General features: G+C 44.3%; 1 protein-coding gene across 10 annotated transcripts in view; it reads right to left on the minus strand.

The window, feature by feature from the left end:
• Positions 1-20,679, minus strand: part of LOC142578690 (transmembrane protein 272-like) — a 38,970-nt gene that overhangs the window by 5,100 nt on the left and 13,191 nt on the right. For 7 of the 10 annotated variants that reach the window (XM_075688176.1, XM_075688177.1, XM_075688175.1 and 4 more), the window contains 4 exons: positions 18,419-18,529; positions 16,971-17,030; positions 12,050-12,154; positions 834-1,058 (listed from right to left, as the gene is read on the minus strand). In XM_075688176.1, coding sequence (XP_075544291.1) covers positions 834-1,058; positions 12,050-12,154; positions 16,971-17,030; positions 18,419-18,529 — 501 coding nt within the window. The remainder of the gene's footprint in view (positions 1-833; positions 1,059-12,049; positions 12,155-16,970; positions 17,031-18,418; positions 18,530-20,679) is intronic. The other 3 variants (XM_075688170.1, XM_075688169.1, XM_075688172.1) reach the window with 3 other exon arrangements.

A 20,679-nucleotide genomic window follows, 5' to 3' on the forward strand; every position in this document is an offset into this window, starting at 1 on the left:
AAATCGTCAAGTATAAAAGGAAACAAAAATGACCAATGAGGTGAATGTTTACATAATACGGACCCTGAGGTATAATTTTCTGTGGGTCATTGCGCAACAAGGAACCATGGAGCCAGATACAGTGCGGCTTTATAACGCTGGTATTGGAAAACATTACCCTCTCTCAACCACACTTGAAATCAGTGCTGGCTGCAGCAGAAAAAGAGTGCACAAATACAAAATGCCTCAACTGATTGCCGCAGCAAGCGAGACACCAGATTGTGTGGCCTTGCAGGCACTGACAAGTTTTTACACCGCCAGCACTTTGTGAGCACTATCCCACATAGTGGCTGTACCTTAATGCCCACATCACTGAAGCCATAATTTCCCAAAATATGTTTTTTTTTTTCTTTCTCTTTAGCATGTCCATATTTTCAATCCCATGTCGAACAAAAATGGCAAACAAAAAAAAAAAAGAAAGAAGAGACAAATGTCACTCAGATTATATATACTGTCACTAGTCTCTGCACTATTATTTTGATTAGTCTTTTCTGCTAGTTTGGCACATTCTCGGGTATGTATCTATAGCATCAATATTCATTAATGAAAATTTATCCTGCTTTTGCTTGCCTGCCAACTACCTAGAAAAGAAAATCAAGAGTTTCTACCTTGCAAATGTCTAGCCTGTCGACCTGTCTGTTGGCACAAGGCTCGTGTTAAGGGCAAACATAGACATTTAACAACAAAAGTAAACGAATACCCTAATTTCATCAAGGGCGGATGATGTACTGCACACAAAACAATATTATGCAATAAAGTAAGACAGCAAGTCATGCTGCGCAGCAAACACTTACCAGCAACATACCAGGCAAAAAGAAAACAATTCACAAGTGTGCTCCAAGTACGCTCTTCAGCACGCTGTTCTTCTGCTACACTGTGGCCAGCCTCCCCACTGTTGTCAGGGCGTCGACACTTGCCACAGACATCGAGTAGTGTCTTCAGCACACCAAACACTCCGCCCATCACCAGAAAAATTGGGATGTACTTTTCAGCTGGGCAGTCATTTAAGTATGTGGTACCTAAAACAGGCAATGAGAAGAGGACAAAGAAAACTACTGAGACTGCTGTCAATAAGACGCAGAATTGTTTCTTGACACAACTAGTCTGTACAAAAAAAATTATTTATATGAATACCTAAGGTCGTAACCATAGAAGACCTGCCAATTATCTTAATTTGAATGATGAACTAATAGACTATTAAAACTCTGAATGAAATTCGTACCAACAATCATAGTAGTGCCCATTTTCAGATTAACCAAACACAAGTACTTTGCAAAATTGAATGAACTATTACAGCTCTAGTGCAGCATAACATGCAATGGGCATAAACAACATGGTTGCAACTACTTCAGCTTCGTTCAGAGCAGACGCAAGCACAAAACTAGGATAAATAACTACGATAAGCATGCATTTAACAGAAAGCTAGGACTGTGACTAGTGGTTAAGAAAAGCTGCTGAAAAGCCACAAATATTTTCTGCAGCCATAGTAGACAGTCAAAGCACCATTGGGGGCCTTCAGAAGGGCCCTGAAGCACTTTTTGAACATAGTCAAAGAATGTTGTGAATCTGTTAACAAGGCTCCTGTGAACATGCAAGCCAAATCTCGTGTCAAAAGCAGTTAAAGGGCCCCATACAAGGCCCCATAGCAAATTTTGGTTATATGCTGGAAGTTGTTGCGTGCCCACTACGAAGCATTCTGCCGCAACAACTTTTCAAGTCTGCTCATTAATAGCCAAGATAGAAATATTTCAGTGCTGCGAACCCATGATTTCAGCAGGAGAGCTCCACTGCATAGCGAGACTCCCTCTCCATATGCCCCGTCTAGCCTTCGCAAGCGAAATTCCTTCCCTGCGTTCTCCCACACCGGACCTCGAGGATCACCTGACACATATGTCACGGGCCCCGCCTTCACTTTTTTTTTTCTTCGGTGATGCGCATTTCCACTGGTGGCGTTGCACGCGAGCTGTTATCGTTTCGCATGGCACATGGTTTTGCGCACTGTGCACAAGGACACATGACTAGCGGTATAATTCAGCGCTACACGAATACTGAGACAGAACAAGCGGATCGCAGAACATGGTCACGTGCCGGAACACTGTAGAAAATGGCAGTTTCGGTACCTGCACACATGACCACACGACCGTGGGAACAAGCAGACGAAGCGGAGGTACATCTCTCTTGCTTCGGTGTGAAGTAAAGCAAAAAAATACGCAGACATTCTGTTTGTGTGTTTTATTATTTCTCTAAACTTCAATTCAAGCAATAGATCACACAAGTAACAGATGATGCCTTGAATAATTCTCGAAGTCACATGTCACCACGAGCGATGTCACACTGCGGACTCGAGTACGCAGATGCAGGGACACGACTACGTCATCCTCCGGCTTGGAGCGTGGCAGCCGCAAGAAGGGAAAACGGCGTTTGGTTTGAAATTTCAGATCTTTCCGCGACGCGTAGCGATGTAATACATTGTAGACACGATCGTTATCACGCAATGTATGCTCTGAGTTTGTCGGCTCAATATTGCCAGACCTGGTGAGGGGCCCTTAAGAGAACAGAAGCTTGCTCTCGTGTCCACAATGTCATCATCGAAAGCTGATCAAAAGCAGTTGGCCAAGCAATGCTACTGGCCAATTCCGTGATCACAAGAATACTCTCAGTAATACATAATTGCTAATGCTGAGTTAAACAAATGAAAAATATATGTCTGCGATCTCAAAAAGACAGAGAAATTATTTCATCTTTGTACTGCGCATGGCGTCCAAAATGGCAGCGGCGAGCCCTTTCGCTGCCACGACACTCAACCTTTGGCTGGGGTTTTGCCCTCTTGGCTTCTTCGCTGTGTATCTCCAAGCGCGGTAGCAGAGACGAAAAGAGAAAAAGCCAGGTATCGGTGCAATAACCCCACTTATAGTTTAAGGATTCAAAAAAACATTTTTGTGACATGAATTTCCTGGGATGACATACTTTAACAGTTAGGTTATTCTATGATTGGTTAGAAAAGTGTTTCAGGGCTTTCAGACAACAAAGTTTTCAGACAATCAAACACATGCTTGACAATTCATAATGTATGCCTCCTGCAACCACCTTGACACAACTTCTCATCTGTGGTCAAGCAAGTAACATGAGCCAGTTGGTTACAAATATTACGGAACATCATTTGACAGTGCAAATTTACACTCGACAGAGCAAGATACACACAACAAATGAACATTATCTTACAGCACAAATTTACACTGGACAAGGAAAGATACACAGGACAAATGTTTGTCCTGTGTATCTTGCTCTGTCCAGTCTAAATTTGTGCCGTAAAAAAAATGTTCTGCAAGTCTCATCAGCGATGTGGACTAACATCATCTTTACACGTCTATCACCTAGGACTACCACTTCCACAGCCTGAATAATTTCTTCGGTATACTTATCTGAATGCAAGCACAAAATCTTCTAACAAAGGCTTGCAGCTGCGGTACATATTGAGTCTGTTCTATACATCTCCAATAGTGCACTGAGCATATGCTATGGCTGATAATTTCCAGCTCGCCTATACCATTGTTGCGTGTTGATATGATCGGCCTGAAATTCAACCTCTTAAGTATGGGAAATGTTCCAGTTCGCTTTCCCGTGTCGAGGTAATGGGTGAGCCACCATCGTCGGCTCACCCATGCCACCCCCCCTAAGCTTTCACTCGCACATACAGCATGCGGCGCATGGTCACGATGTTATCGCCCTTGGACTTTATACGGAACATGAGGGCGATGGCAGGAATGCGCCTGGAGTTCTATATAATTGCTATCGCAATAATATACTAAGAGTATCTGGCAACTGAAGCGTCACGTGGCCCATTACTTTCTGCAAAAGAAGAAGGAACAAAATTGAACTTCCATCATGCAACAATTCGCTTCGCCGCAACAATGTCTATTTTCTCCTTTTGTGGGTGGGGGGGGCACCGAAATAAAAAAGAAGACACAAAGGAAAGCATGTTGGCCATAATTGAATGCCTACATTGGGCACCTGATATGGCTACTTCAGTGATGTTGAAGAAAACAGGAGACGCTTGGTCCACAGAGAATCATACGCATACTGCTCGGTATCCTACACAGGCGAGGCAAGGCTTTCCGGAGAGGTTGCGCTCAAGTGAACACATTGCAATCCATCAGGTCCCCACATTGATGGCAGCGAGCGACAATGCAGTTTCTTTTTCTTGTCTGCTAGCCAGAAAGTGTCCAAAACTCTGCCAAGCGAAAATTCACTTGGCCAGAGAAAAACGAACGCATATCGAAACGCGCTGCGCGGTGGTCGGGGCAACAAGAGAAAGACGCATGCGTTTTAGCTGGCTCCGGCACCCCATGGGTAGCAAGAATAAAAAAAATGAAGAGGCTCAGTGTGTCCTTGCAAATAAAAGTCAGAGTAGAAAAATAAATCAGAATGTGGTTACCTTTGCTAGCTTTAGTGTCTCGACATGGATGCTTTGGCACAGGTGAAAAAAAAATTTTTTTTTATATTATTTTCTGTGACATGACGGCACAAATGAACCACCACAACGCTTTGACTCAACAGACCTTGCTCCGTGCTTTGTGAACTTGTCTGACAGTGTGTTGATTTGGCTTGTCTTGTTTGTATGGTCCGACGCACAACTTTAGAAAAGTCACTGTACTTTTGGCGTCAAATTTTTATAACAACATTAAACCCACAAAGTTCCGGAACTGAAAATCAAAAGCACGACTTTGGAAATGTCAACGCACCTTTCGCATCAAAAGTTTGAGAACTTTACACCCATAAGGTTTCAGAATTGAAATCCATGTGCTCCGCAGATTGCGTGGCCTCCACGAGAGGCCGCGACAAGCCCGCTCGCCATCAAAACGCCATTGAAACTGTGCTTGGATGAGGCTCCTTGCGTTACGATATATGACTCCTGGTGCATGGGCGTTGCTGTGAAAGCCAGCCCGATTTCGCAATGTTCGCACTGAAATGTCTTTTCGAGCATGAAAAGGACACTCTAGACTATATCCAGCATGATTTCCGGCTACTGGGGCTGTTTTGGTTGGCGGTGCATGACAGCACGAAAAAATTTCGAGGGGGGGGGGGCTGAAGCCCCATAAGCCCTCCCCCCCTTTGCTACGCCCCTGCCTGCTGACATGGGAAACTAGCATGACACAAAGGAGAGGAGGCTGATAACTTCACAACTTGACAAGCGAACACAAGGCCATGAGAAATGAATTACCCCTTCTGTGGGGACCTCTCCACCAAGGGCGCAGCCAGGGGGGAGTCAGTGGGACAAATGTCTAAATGCTCATGGATGCTAATTTTAAATAAAGTACGATGTTAGTCATATATTCGCATTGGCTCACTAACATTTGACTCGCCCTCGCATATTTTGCAGAACTCCTGCTTTTTATATGTCCTCTCTGTTGCGACTTTAATTTCAGTGTAATTACTCACAATAAACGACCGATGACAGCAGCTCCTGCACAATACATTCTAACATAGGACAGCATTATTGAGATCTTTCCCTGGTCATTGCATATGTACAAAAATGTACATATGCAATGACCAATGTACAATGCAACGACACAGAGAGAAAGATGTAAATGAGAGAAAGGCAGGGAGGTTAACAAAGTTTTATTAAAATATTTGTCCTCAACTTGTTCATTTCGTGGCCTTTACATTTTTCATATCAGAAGCATGCACTGCTTTACTGGTTTCAAACTGATATAACTCTAAGGTTCGAGTGATATTTTCTTTACGTATTAAATAGAGAGAAAACATGGAAACACCGATATAAGTTATTTCAAGCACAATTTTTAAGACATATGAGTACATTCTTTTATGACGAAATACATATTTTACCTGTCTTGACGATGCGTAGCGTTCAAGAATTTGTTCACATCTTTTGCAATGGCAATGCAGTTATTATTAATGTATTTGATCCCTCGACAAATTCTATAAGGAGGAGGCCGAGCTGCAGCGTGAGCTGCGTGGCCAATCGGCGAGCCCGCTCAGGTGTCATCATTTTCGGCCAATGGTAGGCGCCCGTGCGATTGTGTCACACCTGGCGCGCAGGGTCGCACCTTGGGCCCCAATTGTCCGAAGGCTTACTTCTCTCTGTGGTATTGCCTTCCCGGTCTGCAACTGCCTTCACAAAGGCGGATGGGGGGATTGCTGCCAAGGCTTCACGGTGCATTACAGCCCTCTTGCCACGGGACCCACGTTACCTGGAACCTTGCCAGGCTCTCGCTACACTTTTGGGAAGAGTCAAGCAGTGGATAGCTCCACCTGCGGCGCACGAGGTGGGGGACGCCAACTCGTTTGCACGTGCCGCGCCTCGGGAACGGGGTAGGTCTGCTTCTGTGTTCCTTACTTAGGTGTGGCGCGATTCAATGTGGTCTGGTGAACTCGAAGGAGGCTCAGGATAAGGTCCCATATCTAACAGTTGACACTGTTCCTATGAAGTTGTCAGCGTAGGCGTTTTGCAGCAGTTAGTAGGTTGCACAGGACCGATGACCCCTTCAGTTTGGGGTCCCAGAACTCGTCTCGTTCGCCAGCTCTGGGTCATTGACCAGACGAAGACGCGATACATAATTGCTTGTCAATAATCTTGAGGTGGCACTGGTTTAGTTGCCAGCTCTTTGGCGTTGAAAAGACGAAGCGTGAATGGCATTCCATAGCTGCACGCTCACCAGTGTGCATCCTTTGTCCAGAAAGACCGCCAGGCACACCAGTGCTAAATGCCAATCACAATGGCATCTCCGGCGGCAGAGGAAGATCCCAACGCATAAGGGCCAGCAGCCATTGTGCAAGGGATCTGCGTTTCAGCAGCGGAATTTCCTTCCATGGTGACGAACCCCTTGTTCACAGCACGTGGTTTCCCTGGAGTCATTCAGCAGACTTTGTGCTGCTCTTGTGCCGTCTCTCCCTGGTCGAGTCTGGTGAAGCTGGACTTGCAAACTGGTCTCACAACTTTTTCATCTCCTGTTTGACAAACAATCACCCCAGAACAGTGCCGGACCCACCACAAAGTAAGCGAGCACGAGGCGACCCTCCTCTGAGACACACCAGGCTTTACAAAAAGAAACTTGTGACTGCTTTCCTATCCTTTTCGTATGTTCTCCCCTTAAACACTAGAAACAGCCATTTCTTAAAAGCTGCAAGAAGTGACTACCAAAATCATCTAACGACAGTCAACTACAACTACATGATAATAAAAAAATTTATGAAAAAAATACCAACAGAAAAATGATACAGAAACCAGAGTGGGCATGAGGCTTTCAATACATTAGGGGCAATGATTCAAGCCATCTGCATTGCCGTTGAGTTTACGTTTCGTGTAGCAAATGTCAAAATTGTACTGCTGAAGTGCTAAGCTCCGATGCAAGAGACTGCCATTTTTTGGGGACATTGATTGCAGCCACGTACAAGGACAGTGGTATGTCTCGGTGATGAACCTTGAACCTGTGATGCAACAGGCTAGCTTCTGTACCGCCCACACAATGCTGGCACATTCCTTTTCAGAAGCACTGTATGCTTCCTCACGAGCAGTGAGCTTCCTACTGGCATAGAGTACAGGGTGCTCCTCGTCATTATCTCCCGTTTGACAAAGCACGACTCCCATTCCGTGATCCCTCACGTCGCACTGACCAATGAATAGCTTGGACTAAGGAGGCATGCTTAACACTGGTCGACTCATCAGAGCCGTCTTCAGTGTACAAAAGGCCCTTTCCTTGGCTTCATTCCACTGTAGCGTTTGTTGCTCTGTTTATCTCAGTGCATTCTTCAGAGTGCTTGCGATATGGAGTAATGCGGAATATACCTCTGATGATATCCTGATACACCAAGAAATGACCGGATGACCCATTTAGTGCGAGGTTGTGAAAAAGTGTTGGTCGCAGCTAGTTTGACCTCAGAGGGCCGGCAGCGGCCTTGGCCTATCACTTGAGCCAGGTAAGCTACTGTGGCATGCTCCAATTGGCACTTCAGTGGCAGTTAAGTTAGCTTTGCACAGGCAGGCCATTACGGCTCACAGATGTGTCAGGTGTCCTGCCCACGATGCTGAAAAGATTGCGATATCATTGAGATACGGCTGTGCAATATCCTCCATACCATACAACACCTGGTCCATAAGGCTGGAAAAACAATAGGGAGCATTTTTCATTTCAAAGCTCAGGACCTTTGTCCGAAACGTTCCCAATGAAGAAATAAATGTGCCATACCTACTCACATGGTCTGGCAACGGAACCTGCCAGTAACCCTTGACTAAGTCTAGGGTGGAGATAAAATTGGCACTGCTCACTTTCTCAAGCCTTTCTTTCTATATGAGGTATAGGATATGTTTGATCCTTCATGATCAGGTTGAGCCTCCGGTAATCAATAAAAGGTCGCAGTTCCTTTCGGGACCTCAACTAAGATAAGAGGTGAAGTATAGCCGCTCTCTCCCTGTTCGATTACACCTAGCTCCAACATCTTTGTCATTTCTGCTGCCATGGCCTCATGCTGGCATGATGAAACACAATACGCCTTCAAATGTACAGGCTCCAATGAGGTTAATTCAATATCATGGACAACCGTGGTCATCAGTTCTGGCTTGTATAAAAACTTATCTCTAAACTCACACGAGTTCCCGCAGCTCCGTCTTCTGATGGAGGTCGAGCTCGGCTTGCTGTACGAGTTTATCTATGGTTTCGCCTTGGGAAAGTCAAGCGGTATTTCCTCTGGCACGTTATGGGACATGTTTACATTGGCCTCCCTCTGCTGATAAGGCTGCAGTAAATTGCTATGGTGTACTTGGCGAGTCATTCTCTTACCTAGAACTGTTACTATGTAGTCTGTATCAGATAATTTCTGAACAATGTCAGCCGGTCTTTCTAACTGTACTTGCAGCTTCTTTTTCTGAGGGGCGCACTATCATTACTTGATCCCCTACATAGAAGCGTCGCGCCCGAGCCCTCCTGTCGTAGCAGGGTTTGGCATTACATTGGACTCTGTGCATTTCTCATCCTGCCAACACTTGCGTCGTGTGCATCCGATCTAATAAATCTAGCACATATTCTACGACACATGGATCATCAGCCCGAAACTCCCAGGCTTACCGAATCATCTGAAGTTGTGATCGCAGGGAACGACCATAGACTAGCTCCGCTGGTGAAAAGCATGTCGGCTCACGCGGGACAGTTCGAAGGGCAAACATAGCTGCTGGCAAGCAGAGTTCCCAATCTGTTTCGCGCTCATAACACATGGCTCGCAACAGAGGTTTCATGACCGAGTGAATCTTTTCTACGGCGTTGGACTGGGGATGGTATACCGAACTATGGATAAGTTTGACACCACATTTTTCCAGAAATGTCAAGGTTAGGGCGCTCATGAAGACGGTTCCTTGGTCCGGCTGAATTTCCATTGGGAAACCAATTTGCACAAGGATGGACAAAAGTGTGTTCACGATCTCGATCGAACTTAGCTTTTTTAAGGGCACTGCTTCAGGGAACTTGGTTGCGGGACACAGTACCATAAGAATGTGACGGTAGCCGGACTGAGTTGCGGCTAGCGGTCCTACATAACTATTACAAGCCTGCAAAATGGCTTTGTAATTATGGGAACAAGTTTCATAGGGGCTTTAGTCTTGTCCCCAGGTTTGCCAGTGCGTTGGCACATGCCACAGCTTTTTACAAATGCTCCTTTTTCCCAAAAGGACCTAGGTCAATAGAATTCCTGCAACAAGTAGTCCTTGGTTTTTCTAATGCCACCGGACCAAAGGTCCCCGTGGACTAAGTGCAGTGGACCCTGGAGGTTACACTGTCACACTATTAGTTCATCAGACTGGACTCCTTTTCTATTGTGATACTTTCGATAGAGAACGCCTGCCCTCTTTTGGAACATTATGTTTTTCTTAGCAGTCCCCACCTCACCATCGGGCTTCAGGTTCTGAAGAGTAGGGTCCCTTTCTTGCTCAATAACCAAAGTGCAAGTTGTTATGTTTAACAGCTTTCACCTGCATTCCATTTCCCAAGATACTAAAGGCTCTTCATTCTCTCTCAATACTACCGGCTCTTCCCAACTCAGTGTGGTGGTCTGTTCTTTAGCTGACGGACCTTCAATGACCTCACTTTCACTGGTAACCTCATTCGCGCTCTTTGAGGTTTACTTGTGTAAGGCTGTGTGCTCTTTTGCCGGGCTTGCACATGCTACCTTTGCTGTGAGCTGTCGTGCCCTAGATCGGGTAGGAGCTTGCACCATTCCTTCACCGAAAACAACTCCCCTGCTGCGCAATAATTGATTGGATTTGTTAGAAAACAAATATGGATATTGCGGTGGAATGTGCACTGACATGACGGCTTCTGTGAAAGTGTTCCGAAAGGACCCTCAACGCGTACTCTGGATGCTGGGAGACAAAGACAAAGACGGTTAGCCTCTACTGCTTGCTTCATTCAAGCATGTTCTCCTATAAACAGACTTTGTTCTATGTATGAGGAATGAACGACATCTATCGTGGCCATCGAGCCTCAATATATATGACAAGGCTTGCCGTTCACTACAAGGTCCCAAATGTACGGTTCTCACAATCTCATATTGCCATCGGTATTGATCACCGCCAAGAATACTTCCGGATTTCTGCAACCAATGGCAACATGTGCTGTCTCCTGGCAGTTAAAGCATACCACTTGCTTTCTACCTTCGAAAGCCTTCTTTTGTTGCTCAGCCTTGAGTTCTGGTGGCTCCTCCTTTCCCTCTTTTTTTATCGTCATTGCTGGTCACTGACTCCACTTTCTCCTTTCCTTTGTATGGTCTTGACCTTGACCAACACTCCTGCTTGCTGGTTTTGTATGTACTCTCCTTCCTAGGGACCTCTTTACTTTTGAGGTCCCAGGGCGATAAGTATTCCTCAGCAAGCTCTACCGCCCTTGCAACTGTCTTGCACCTGGCCTATCCTGCACCCAATACCTCATGTTTTCAGGCAGTCGGCGGAAGAATTGTTCCAGCCCAAAGAATTCTACCACTTTGTCATGGTCAACAAAAGCTATGGCTTCTCTTAGCCAGTCTCTCATGTTGGCCATCAACAAGTACACGAACTTGGCACAAGAATTGTTTCTGGCCTTTTCGGCTTCCCTGAACTTTGTTCAGAATGATTCCACTAACAAGCTGTACTTTTTCAGGAGACCAGACTCTAGTTTGTCATAGTCTTCTGAATCTTCTTTTTCCATGCGGGCTATTATGTCTGCAACCTCACAAGGCAGCAATGTTAGTAGGCGTTGCAGCCACGTGTCTAATAAATCCAGCCTTCTCACATTTTGCTTGTATCATGCTTTTTGTTTCTTGTTTTGTTGTTATTTCTTGTATTCTGCCTTAATAGTTATTGTATTATCGTTTCTTTTGTATAACTCTGTATAACTTACCATTCCTTTGTAACCACTCCCCTCTACAATGCATTTGCGTTTGAGGGTATTTGGAATAAATAAATAAATAAATGTACACTCAAAGTTCATCAAGAGGAGGCCCACATCCTCTCTGACTCGGTATAAATGCATCAAGTCCTTCATTTATCGCTTGCCTTATCTCAAGATGGGAGTCGCTCCTCCGGTATTTTGACCCCTTATTATCTCAAGGTCAAGGCACTTCATCTCGAATGCTTCATGTGCTATGCGTTCGCATTCCTCTTTAGTCTCCTGAGCTGAGCATCCTTCTTTTTTTCTCCTTAATGCTACTTAAGCATTCTTCTACTTCCTCGTCGTCCGCCCCTATTGCCTTGATTGCCTCAGTTATAACTGGCTTTCTCTCTGAAATTTCTATGTTCAGCTCACTGGCCAGCTCTAACAATTTCGGCTCCTTTACTGTTTAATGCTTCTTTAATGCTTTAAGTTTTAACGCCTTCAGGTCTATGGCTATCCCTAGTGCTCCTCTTTCTTCACTGCTACATGACCGTGACAGACTCTCGTCAACGGTTACTGCTACCACTGCTTTGTACTTCCCCTCCAAAATATGCAAAGCCAGGTAATATCTCAGTGAAGAAAAGCCGTGCGCTCACCAACTGCAGTCATGAATTCTGCGACGATTGTTCTATAGTTGCTATCCAGAGACTTTGGTTCTTGCCGCTGCTGCCATTTGTTGAGAACTTTGACTGGCGTTACTTCTGGGTAGCATGGCGATGTCGGCAGGCCGCAGGCACCCAGGAAACCATCGCGACCACGTAGGGGCGAGATTATTACTAGTGCGAAATTTGCACTCTGTATTCCATCGTAATAAAGTAAGAAAGAAGAGAAGACAAAATCAAGCTTTACATGTACAGGTTTACATGAGGATGGTTTACAAGAACAGCTCTACGAGTCTCGGAGTACACTACATGTCAAACTCTTTCCATCTCTGAGCACTCTCTTCAACACTCAAGCTCCCCTATGTAAGCAGTTCCCTCTCACTCAAAGAGGGAATTCAATGTCCTTCTCGGCTAATTGGAACTGTCACGCAGTTTGCAAAATCCTACCCATGGTGTCACACCAGCCCGCCGGACTCCACCTCTCATGTTCAACTTTCAATCACACTCGATGCCATGAAAACACAATTTCATGTGGAACCAAAGTCGACACTTCCTACGAAGTTGTCAGCGTAGACTTTTTGCAGCAATTAGTAGGTTGCACAGGACCGATCACCGCTTTATAGTTTGGGGTCCCAGAACTCATCTCGTTCACCAGCTCCGGGTCGTTGACCAGACGAAGACGTGATACATAGTAATTGCTTGTCAATTATCTTGAGGTGGTGCTGGTTTAGTCACCAGCTCTTTGATGCTAAAGAGATGATGAAGCATGAATGGCATTCCATAGCTGCACGCTCACCGGTATGCATCCTTTGTCCAGAAGGGCTACCAGGCACAACAGTGCTAAACGCTAATGATAACAATGTGCAGGCTCCTGTTGAAAGCTTCTTCACGTCACAGCAGAGTAAGAAAGTCCTCATTCTGGATCGACTATGAATTTGAGCAAACAGAGGAAGCCAGAGTTGCTATAACTTTGTGAAGAGCTGGGCATGGAGGTTGGGAAAAGTCAGAGAAAGCCGCAGCTTATTGAGGTGATTAAGAAGTGCTGGGCTCTTGAGAACGAAATTTCAAAAGCATGGGAAGAGATAGAGAAATGAGCTGAGAAAGCTGAACAAAGCACTGCAGCAAAGGTAAAGAGCTGAGAAAGCTGTACAGAATGCTGCAGAAAGAAAGGAACAAGAGGAACAGAGAGCTGACAAACTAAAGCTAAAAAAACTAAACATGCAGCAGGATCTGGCCAGGCAATCAGCAAATAACCCCTCAATAAATGAAAGACGTTCAGGTGAAGCAGGAGTGAAAATAAGGGATTTCATGCCATTGTACATGATTAACGATGACATGGGATTGTTTCTCATTACTTTTGAACAAACCTGAGATAAAAACGGGTTGGCACTAGAGAGTTGGCCACAACAGATTCTGACCGTTCTTCCTGGCAAAGCAACCGAAATAATTCCTAGGCTAATTAAAAACTATGCAGATGACTATCGGAAAGTAAAAACTTTGTTGATAAGGAAATATCAGCTGTCAGCAGAGCCTTTCCGCCGTCATTTTCGGGAGGCACCTAGAACATCGGGCGAGTCTCTTCAAGATTTTACTCATAAGCTGAACGCCAATTTAATTGACTGGTTAAAAAGAGGAAGATGTGTTCGTTTGTCACGACAAGGTTGTTGAGCTAATCGGCGTGGAGCAGTTATATGAGTCTTTGAGTGAAGAGATGCGCCTGTGGATTCAACAAAGGTTAGGCGAAATAGGCTTGGAACATGCTGCAATGCTAGCAGATGAATTCACAGCACGTCATGAATCCTAGAAAAGGCCACTCACTAAATTGAGCAAAGGGGAAAACAGGTGCCCCTTTCATTGCAAGGAGGCTGGAGGTGAGACAAGACAAAAGATGTGACAACCAATAATTCAGGCCAGAATGACACCGTAGCGAATGACATAAGAAAAGCAGAAAGAGTGTTTGAAGCTAGAAAATCGGTCATCTGTTTCCGTTTCAAGGAGCCTGGATACTTTGTGATCGGTTGTCAGAAGCCTAAAATTGTTTTTTCTTTCATGAATAGCGATGATGACAACTTGGCACTCTTAGAACCCTACCTTCGCGACCTAGCAGTGAATGGAATGCCATGTAAGGTATGTACTTAGGCACTCGGTTGTGACAATGGACATTGTCCACCTTGCATATGTGAAACATGACGATTTCACTGGGGAATGTGCATGGATCCGGCAGGTACTTTAGGAGAATAGTGTTTATTTGCCCATAGCCGGTGTGAAGATTGAGGGGTCGTTCGAATTATTGCCGACTGAAGCAGCAGAATTGCGAAATCTGTCCAAACATTATCCCTACTTGTTTTCAAATCGCTCAGAGATGCTCATACTTCTCTTATCATCATCATCCATCCCAATACTTTCACTCCCCTTTCCTCTTCCCCAGTGCAGAGTAGCAGACTAGAGTGCACTAGCTCAGGTCGACCTCTCTGTCTTTCCTATCAATAAATTCAATTCATTCGTTCAGAGATGCTCATGAAAAAAAAAAGAACCTGAGTTTTGGCAACCATACGGTCCAAGATCTCACACGTTCCAAGGCTCAGGAGATCGCAGCGGACATAAAGCATGGCAATGAAGCCAAAAATATGCCTCATGACATTTTTAGGCCCCTCGGTTAACACCTGTTCTTCTCGTTCTTTAGATAACGAAGGTCTCGAATCGGGCAACATTGATGCCTTCAGGTAGCCTGTGTGGGCTTATTGACCAGTTGCCTTCACCCAAAAAGATCACATACTCATGACACCTGCGAAGCATCGCATGTGTAAGGCGAAGACGTGGGATCGTTCCCCTTCTGCAGCAAGTTGTTTTTTCGTCCATTTTTGTTTCCATTATAATTTCTTTAATTCAATTAGTAAGTACAAGTAATTTCCCCTGCGTTGTCCTTGGTGTCTTTGTTTGTTAGCTTCTTATGATATAATTAATAAAAATTGGGCCCCTCGGTTAACCCTTTTCTTCTCGTTCATTACATGACAAGGGTCTCGAATCTGGCAAGATTGATGCCTTCAGGTAGCATGTGTGGGTTTACTGACCAGTTGCTTTCACCCAAAAAGATCACGTCCCCGTGAGACCAGTGGCAGAATGGATGTTCCACATCAGCTGCCAAGGTTTGCCAGTGGTGGTGCTGGCTAGCACTCCCAGGGTTAGTTCTCGTAGTAACACATAAATACCCCAGAAAGTGGACGGGAAAACAGCGCCACGGTAGCTCAATTGGTAGAGCTTCGCACACGTAATGCGATGATATGGGATCATTGTTTTTTAATCACCTTTCATTTCCATTAATTTATCATTTCTTTAATTCAATTAGCAAGTACAAGTCATTTCCCCTGTGTTGTCCTGGTGTCTTTGTTAGTTGGCTTTTTATGCTACCTTATGACATAGATGCTCTGGAAGTACAGCACATAGCTAGTGAAAGTGGTGAAGATGGCACTAGCAGTGAGGCATCTGGGTCAATGGGAACACCGTAGCAAGAGCTAGCAGACAAATTAAGGACTAATTTGGTGCTGCCAAATTCAGAAGGTTTTTTAGGCCTACTGAAGGTTGATAAAGAGGGAATCGCAGCAGAACAAGAGAGCGAGTTATCCCTTGACAAGCTGAAAGAACAAGAGGAAAAGTGGATAGCCAGGAGACATCACTTTTCAGTGCCACAGTGGTCTTTTGTACCGACAGTACAAGAACACGAAGGGAGTACAGTATGATCAGTTCACTGTTCCATCAAGATACAAAGCTCCAATCGACAATCTGTACCATGGAAATGGCTGGGCTGGTCATCTAAGAATAAGGAAGGCTAAAGTATACTACCACAGGAACACTTGGAAGCGAACTTTCATTGTAGGAGATAAGATACTTTTGATGACGGCGTCCAGAAAAAACAAACTAGATGTTCTTTGGGAAGGACCTGCAGAGGTCATGAGAAGCTCTCATACACAAACTATGCCATCAAAATACTGGGCAGACTTTAAGAGTTGAGGATTTACCAGACAAACCTAATGAAGCCATATGAGAGCATGAAGCCACAGTTCATCTTGCACTAAATGCGCCCAAAGTTCTACTTTATAAGGTTTACGTGGACATAGCGCAAAACCAGATTTAAATCCACACCAGCGAAACGAACTGCGAGAGCTGATGGGTGACTTTGAATACTGTTTTTTTGGTAGAACTAGCTTGATAAAGCATGATATTAAGCTGGTATCGGACAAGCCAATACAGTGTAGGCCCCACCGGTTTTTACCTAGACACAGGAAAATTTTGCAAGCAGAGCTCCAGCAGATGTTAGAGCTCGGGTTGATTGTCCTTTCCTAGAGTCAGTACGCATCCCCACTAATTATGGTTTAGGCTCCTGGGAAAAGCCCCAGGCCTTGCATCGATTACTACAGACTAAATTCCATAATCATGGATCAGAATTACACCATTCTTAATTTGGAAGAGCATGTGGAGACAATCAGGAGTAGCTTCCCTGTATGAAGCAAGATGTTGTAAAGGGTTGTAAAGCATTTTGTTTGTCTGTTTTGAATTTATTATTAACGTCATTACTGCTGTGCTTCAATGCTCTCTCAGTCTCTAACCATGGTTCCCATGTTGTAACCATCCTGGCCCCCTTGTTAGGCAGAACAGCTCGGGACTCGAACAGAGACACAACCATGTACTACTGGAGTGGAGATATCCTATTTTTCATCATCACCATGCCCGCCTTCATCGCCATCTACCGATTCTTGCAGTAAAGGTCTACCTAACCCGGTGAAGACCTTATCAGTGTTAAGCCTTTCTTCAAGCGAGTTTATCTTCAGTGTACTCAAAAGTCGAAACATTGATGCCATTCCAACAAACTGGAACTGGGAAAGGCTCTCAGTGTTTCACTGGGAAGCCATATACTCACCTATCACTATCATGCTGACAGGAATGATCACTGTGACTCCAACCAAGATTGTACATCCAACTGAAAAAGCAAGACACACATTGCTCACAACAGTGTTTTACCCAAAGTGTTATCTTCTTACCCCAAAGGGTTCCTCTACGGAGTACTGGGAGGTTCACAGAAATGACATGCACTACTGACGAGCACTGTCTATCAAAGAAGGAATCAACACAATGAGTGAGGTATTCTGAAAAGTTTGTGTGAAGCTGTATTATTCACATTGCTTTAAATCAATTTCAAAATAAGAAACAGGGTTTATTCTGAGTTGTGAATTTGGTTACCTTCAACCCAACTCAACACCAGCACCCTCATTTCCAACATGCAGCATCACTCTCCTTACCGACTGCTCACGGCAAATGACCCATAAGGCAGCTAAAATGAAATACTTGCAGTCTGAAGTACAATCGAATCGAAGAATATTCGATCTTGGGTGACTTAAATCTTTTGGTTAATTCAAAGACATCTTAAGACCATGGTTGGTATCCTACATTCTCCATGACTTGAAGCCTTTTAATTCAAACAAGCCAGAGACTTTAGGATTTTGGCTTACCTAGGCAAAGAAATGCAGCCAAAAAGAGCTTATCAGAGAATATTCAACAGCCATGAATAGTTTGATAGTTGGAGCTTGCCGACAGTTATTCAGGCTGCGGTGCATGTTATCACTGGATCAACTGCCTTGAATGCAATTGAGCAAAACATATCTGTCCATCATTTCGGTTCTGCAGGTTGTATATCTTTTTTAATGTGACTAGGCATGAATGAATAGCTACTCCCTTAATAAGCTGCAATTCAGTTTATTCAACTTTGGATAATTCAAAAATTCTAGAATCCAAACAATCCATTGTCTCTAGAAATTTTAATCAATGGGAGTCCACTGTATAAAATGCTTTTAGCTGATATGATTTACCTGTGACCTGGGCAACGGATTTGTTACAGCTAAGTACGATAACCACTGTCTTACAATACCAGCAGCATCAATGTAGGTTGACGAGTACTTCAAATCCCATGCAGAACTTCAGCATGAATGCGCTTCCAACACAGCAGGTTACCGTAAAAATGAAAAAGTAGCCACATATACATAATCAATTGCTGCGGAAGCAGTTACATATTTCAACACTTTATTGCAATCTCGCAAGGAAATAAAGAAAGAAAGAGATGCAGCTGAAGTACAGAAAAAGGCAAGATCGGTGCCGTTTTTTTTTTTTTCCACTATGTATAAATGTTTTTTTTCCTGCTGGATTTTCACAACATTTATGCACCCAGAATAGTTCACCAGCGTTTATTACTTTGTGACGCCATTGTATGCTGTATATCAAAAGAATGAAGAACTCTCCAAGAACACAGGACACCAAATCATCTGCTGTGGAAACATGCAAAACGACAAGACGTTCAGCTGGTGGGCAACTCACGGGTGCCTAGCAATAGGAGTATAATGCTCCGCAAGAAGTCTATCACTCCGCTGGATGCTTTGTGCACCTCTCGAACCTGTCCGAAAAGTGACTGGTATGATGGAGGAGGAGCTGCAAGGAAAAAAAAAACATGAAGCAGCAACAGGGAGGCCTTGAACAATGTACTCAAATACTATGAACAGGTGACAACAGCTGCATATAGCAAGCATATACTGAGAGGAAAAATTGTCATCCACACAAACGTAGCGTAAAGCCACATTCGGGTGGATGACAATGTTTCCTTTGAAGAACCTTCCTCCACCTTGTGGGATTCAGCAAAAATGATTTACGAATAAGCATATATATATATAAATTGTAGAGAAGGATTGGAATGATGTAATGGGTCATTCTCTTCAGTGCTTTTGCTCGTGAATGGCGCTCGTGCTGGTCAGTCCCAAACACCGGTGCCTAATAAATGCCTTTACAAGTGGTGGAGGTGCTGGGTACGGGGTTGAGGTTCCAGGATGGACGTTGTAGGCCGAAGCACCCTCCAACCGCCACTGCCTCCAACTGCCACCAACCGCCAATGCCATTATTAGCCCCGCCCCCCCCCCCCCCCCAGTGCTAACTATTACACCAAACTCCTGCCTTCACTTTGACTTGTTGACAAATTTGACTTCGTGCTGCCATCTGCTAGCTGCCTGGTTAGCTCAGATGATAGAGTGGCTGCCCTGGAAAAGCAGTGGTCCCGAGTTCGAGTTCCGGACCAGGACAAATTGTTCTTCAACTGCAAAGCTTTTCTTTTGAAGAACACATACGAGTTCCCGTTCCCTCAATGACAACTGGCTAGTGATTAAAGACAAAATTACTGACCTGACTAATAAATTCATCCCCACGGCGAGCTTTCTTGCCAATAAAAATAAACCATGGTTCTGTAAAAATTTAAAAGACTCGAAAATAAGAAAAAGCGCCTTTTTCGTACTGCGAAATGTGATGGAAGCCCGAGCGCATGGGACAGGTACTATTCTGCGGAAGACGCTTATTACACTGCAATTCAGAAAGCGCAAGAAACATTTTATCATAACGACTTAGCTAAAATTCTAAAAACTAACCCTAGAAAATTTTGGGAAGTCATAAACCCGCAACAAACACATGACGTCACACTTACAAGCGATAAAGACGAAATTATGAGCGACACTGTTTGTGCTGACACTTTTAACATCGCGTTCTCATCCGTATTCACTGAAGAAGCCGACTTGCCTCTTCCTACGCCACCTACTGCGACACTGCCAATGATGGCCCCTGTTGAAATTTTTGTCGCTGGCATTTCATCACTCATTGACAAATTAAAACTTTCATCATCGGCTGGTGTCGACGATATTAACTCAAAACTGTTAAAAAATACTAAAGAAATAATTGCAGTGTATTTTTCGATGCTCTTCTCACTTTCAATTGAAACAGGAATCTTACCAGACGACTGGAAAGAGGGCAAGGTCATTCCAGTCCACAAATCAGGTAACAAACAATCCCCCCTAAATTACCGCCCCATTTCTCTAACAAGCGTCCCATGTAAAATTATGGAACACGTCATATACTCTCACATTATGCACTTCCTTGACACTAACAATTTTTTTCATCCTTCCCAGCATGGATTCTGTAAATCTTTATCTTGTGAAACCCAACATGCCATATTTCTTCATGATCTACACTCTAATCTCGACCTCAACCTTCAGACCGATGCAATCTTTCTCGACTTCGCAAAAGCATTCGATACGGTACGCCTTATACGGAACGCCTTATACTAAAACTCTCCTAGCTGAATGTGCTCCCTAACCTTCTCGCATGGATTACACCATTTCTCAACAAACGCTCCCCAGTTTGTTTCAATTAAAAATAGCCGTTCCAGCTCTCTCCCTGTAACATCCGGCGTCCCCCAAGGATCTGTACTCGCACCCCTCTTATTCCTCATATATATTAACGACCTGCCTGTACATGTATCCTCCCATATCCGTTTATTTGCCGACGACTGTGTCATCTATCGCACAATTACAAAGATTTCTGATCAAACTGCACTCCAACATGACCTTAACCTTGTACAACAGTGGTGTGATCTTTGGTTAATGAAGCTTAATCCTACTAAATGCAAGCTCGTTTCCTTTCTTCGCAAACTTAATCCCCTATCATTCTCATACCTAATCTCCCACTCCACTGTCGAAACAGTTCAAACATACAAATATCTAGGCGTCACCTCATCCTCTGACCTTTCATGGAACGCACACATC

Source organism: Dermacentor variabilis, chromosome 4, assembly GCF_050947875.1.
Source record: "Dermacentor variabilis isolate Ectoservices chromosome 4, ASM5094787v1, whole genome shotgun sequence".
Taxonomy (NCBI): domain Eukaryota; kingdom Metazoa; phylum Arthropoda; class Arachnida; order Ixodida; family Ixodidae; genus Dermacentor; species Dermacentor variabilis.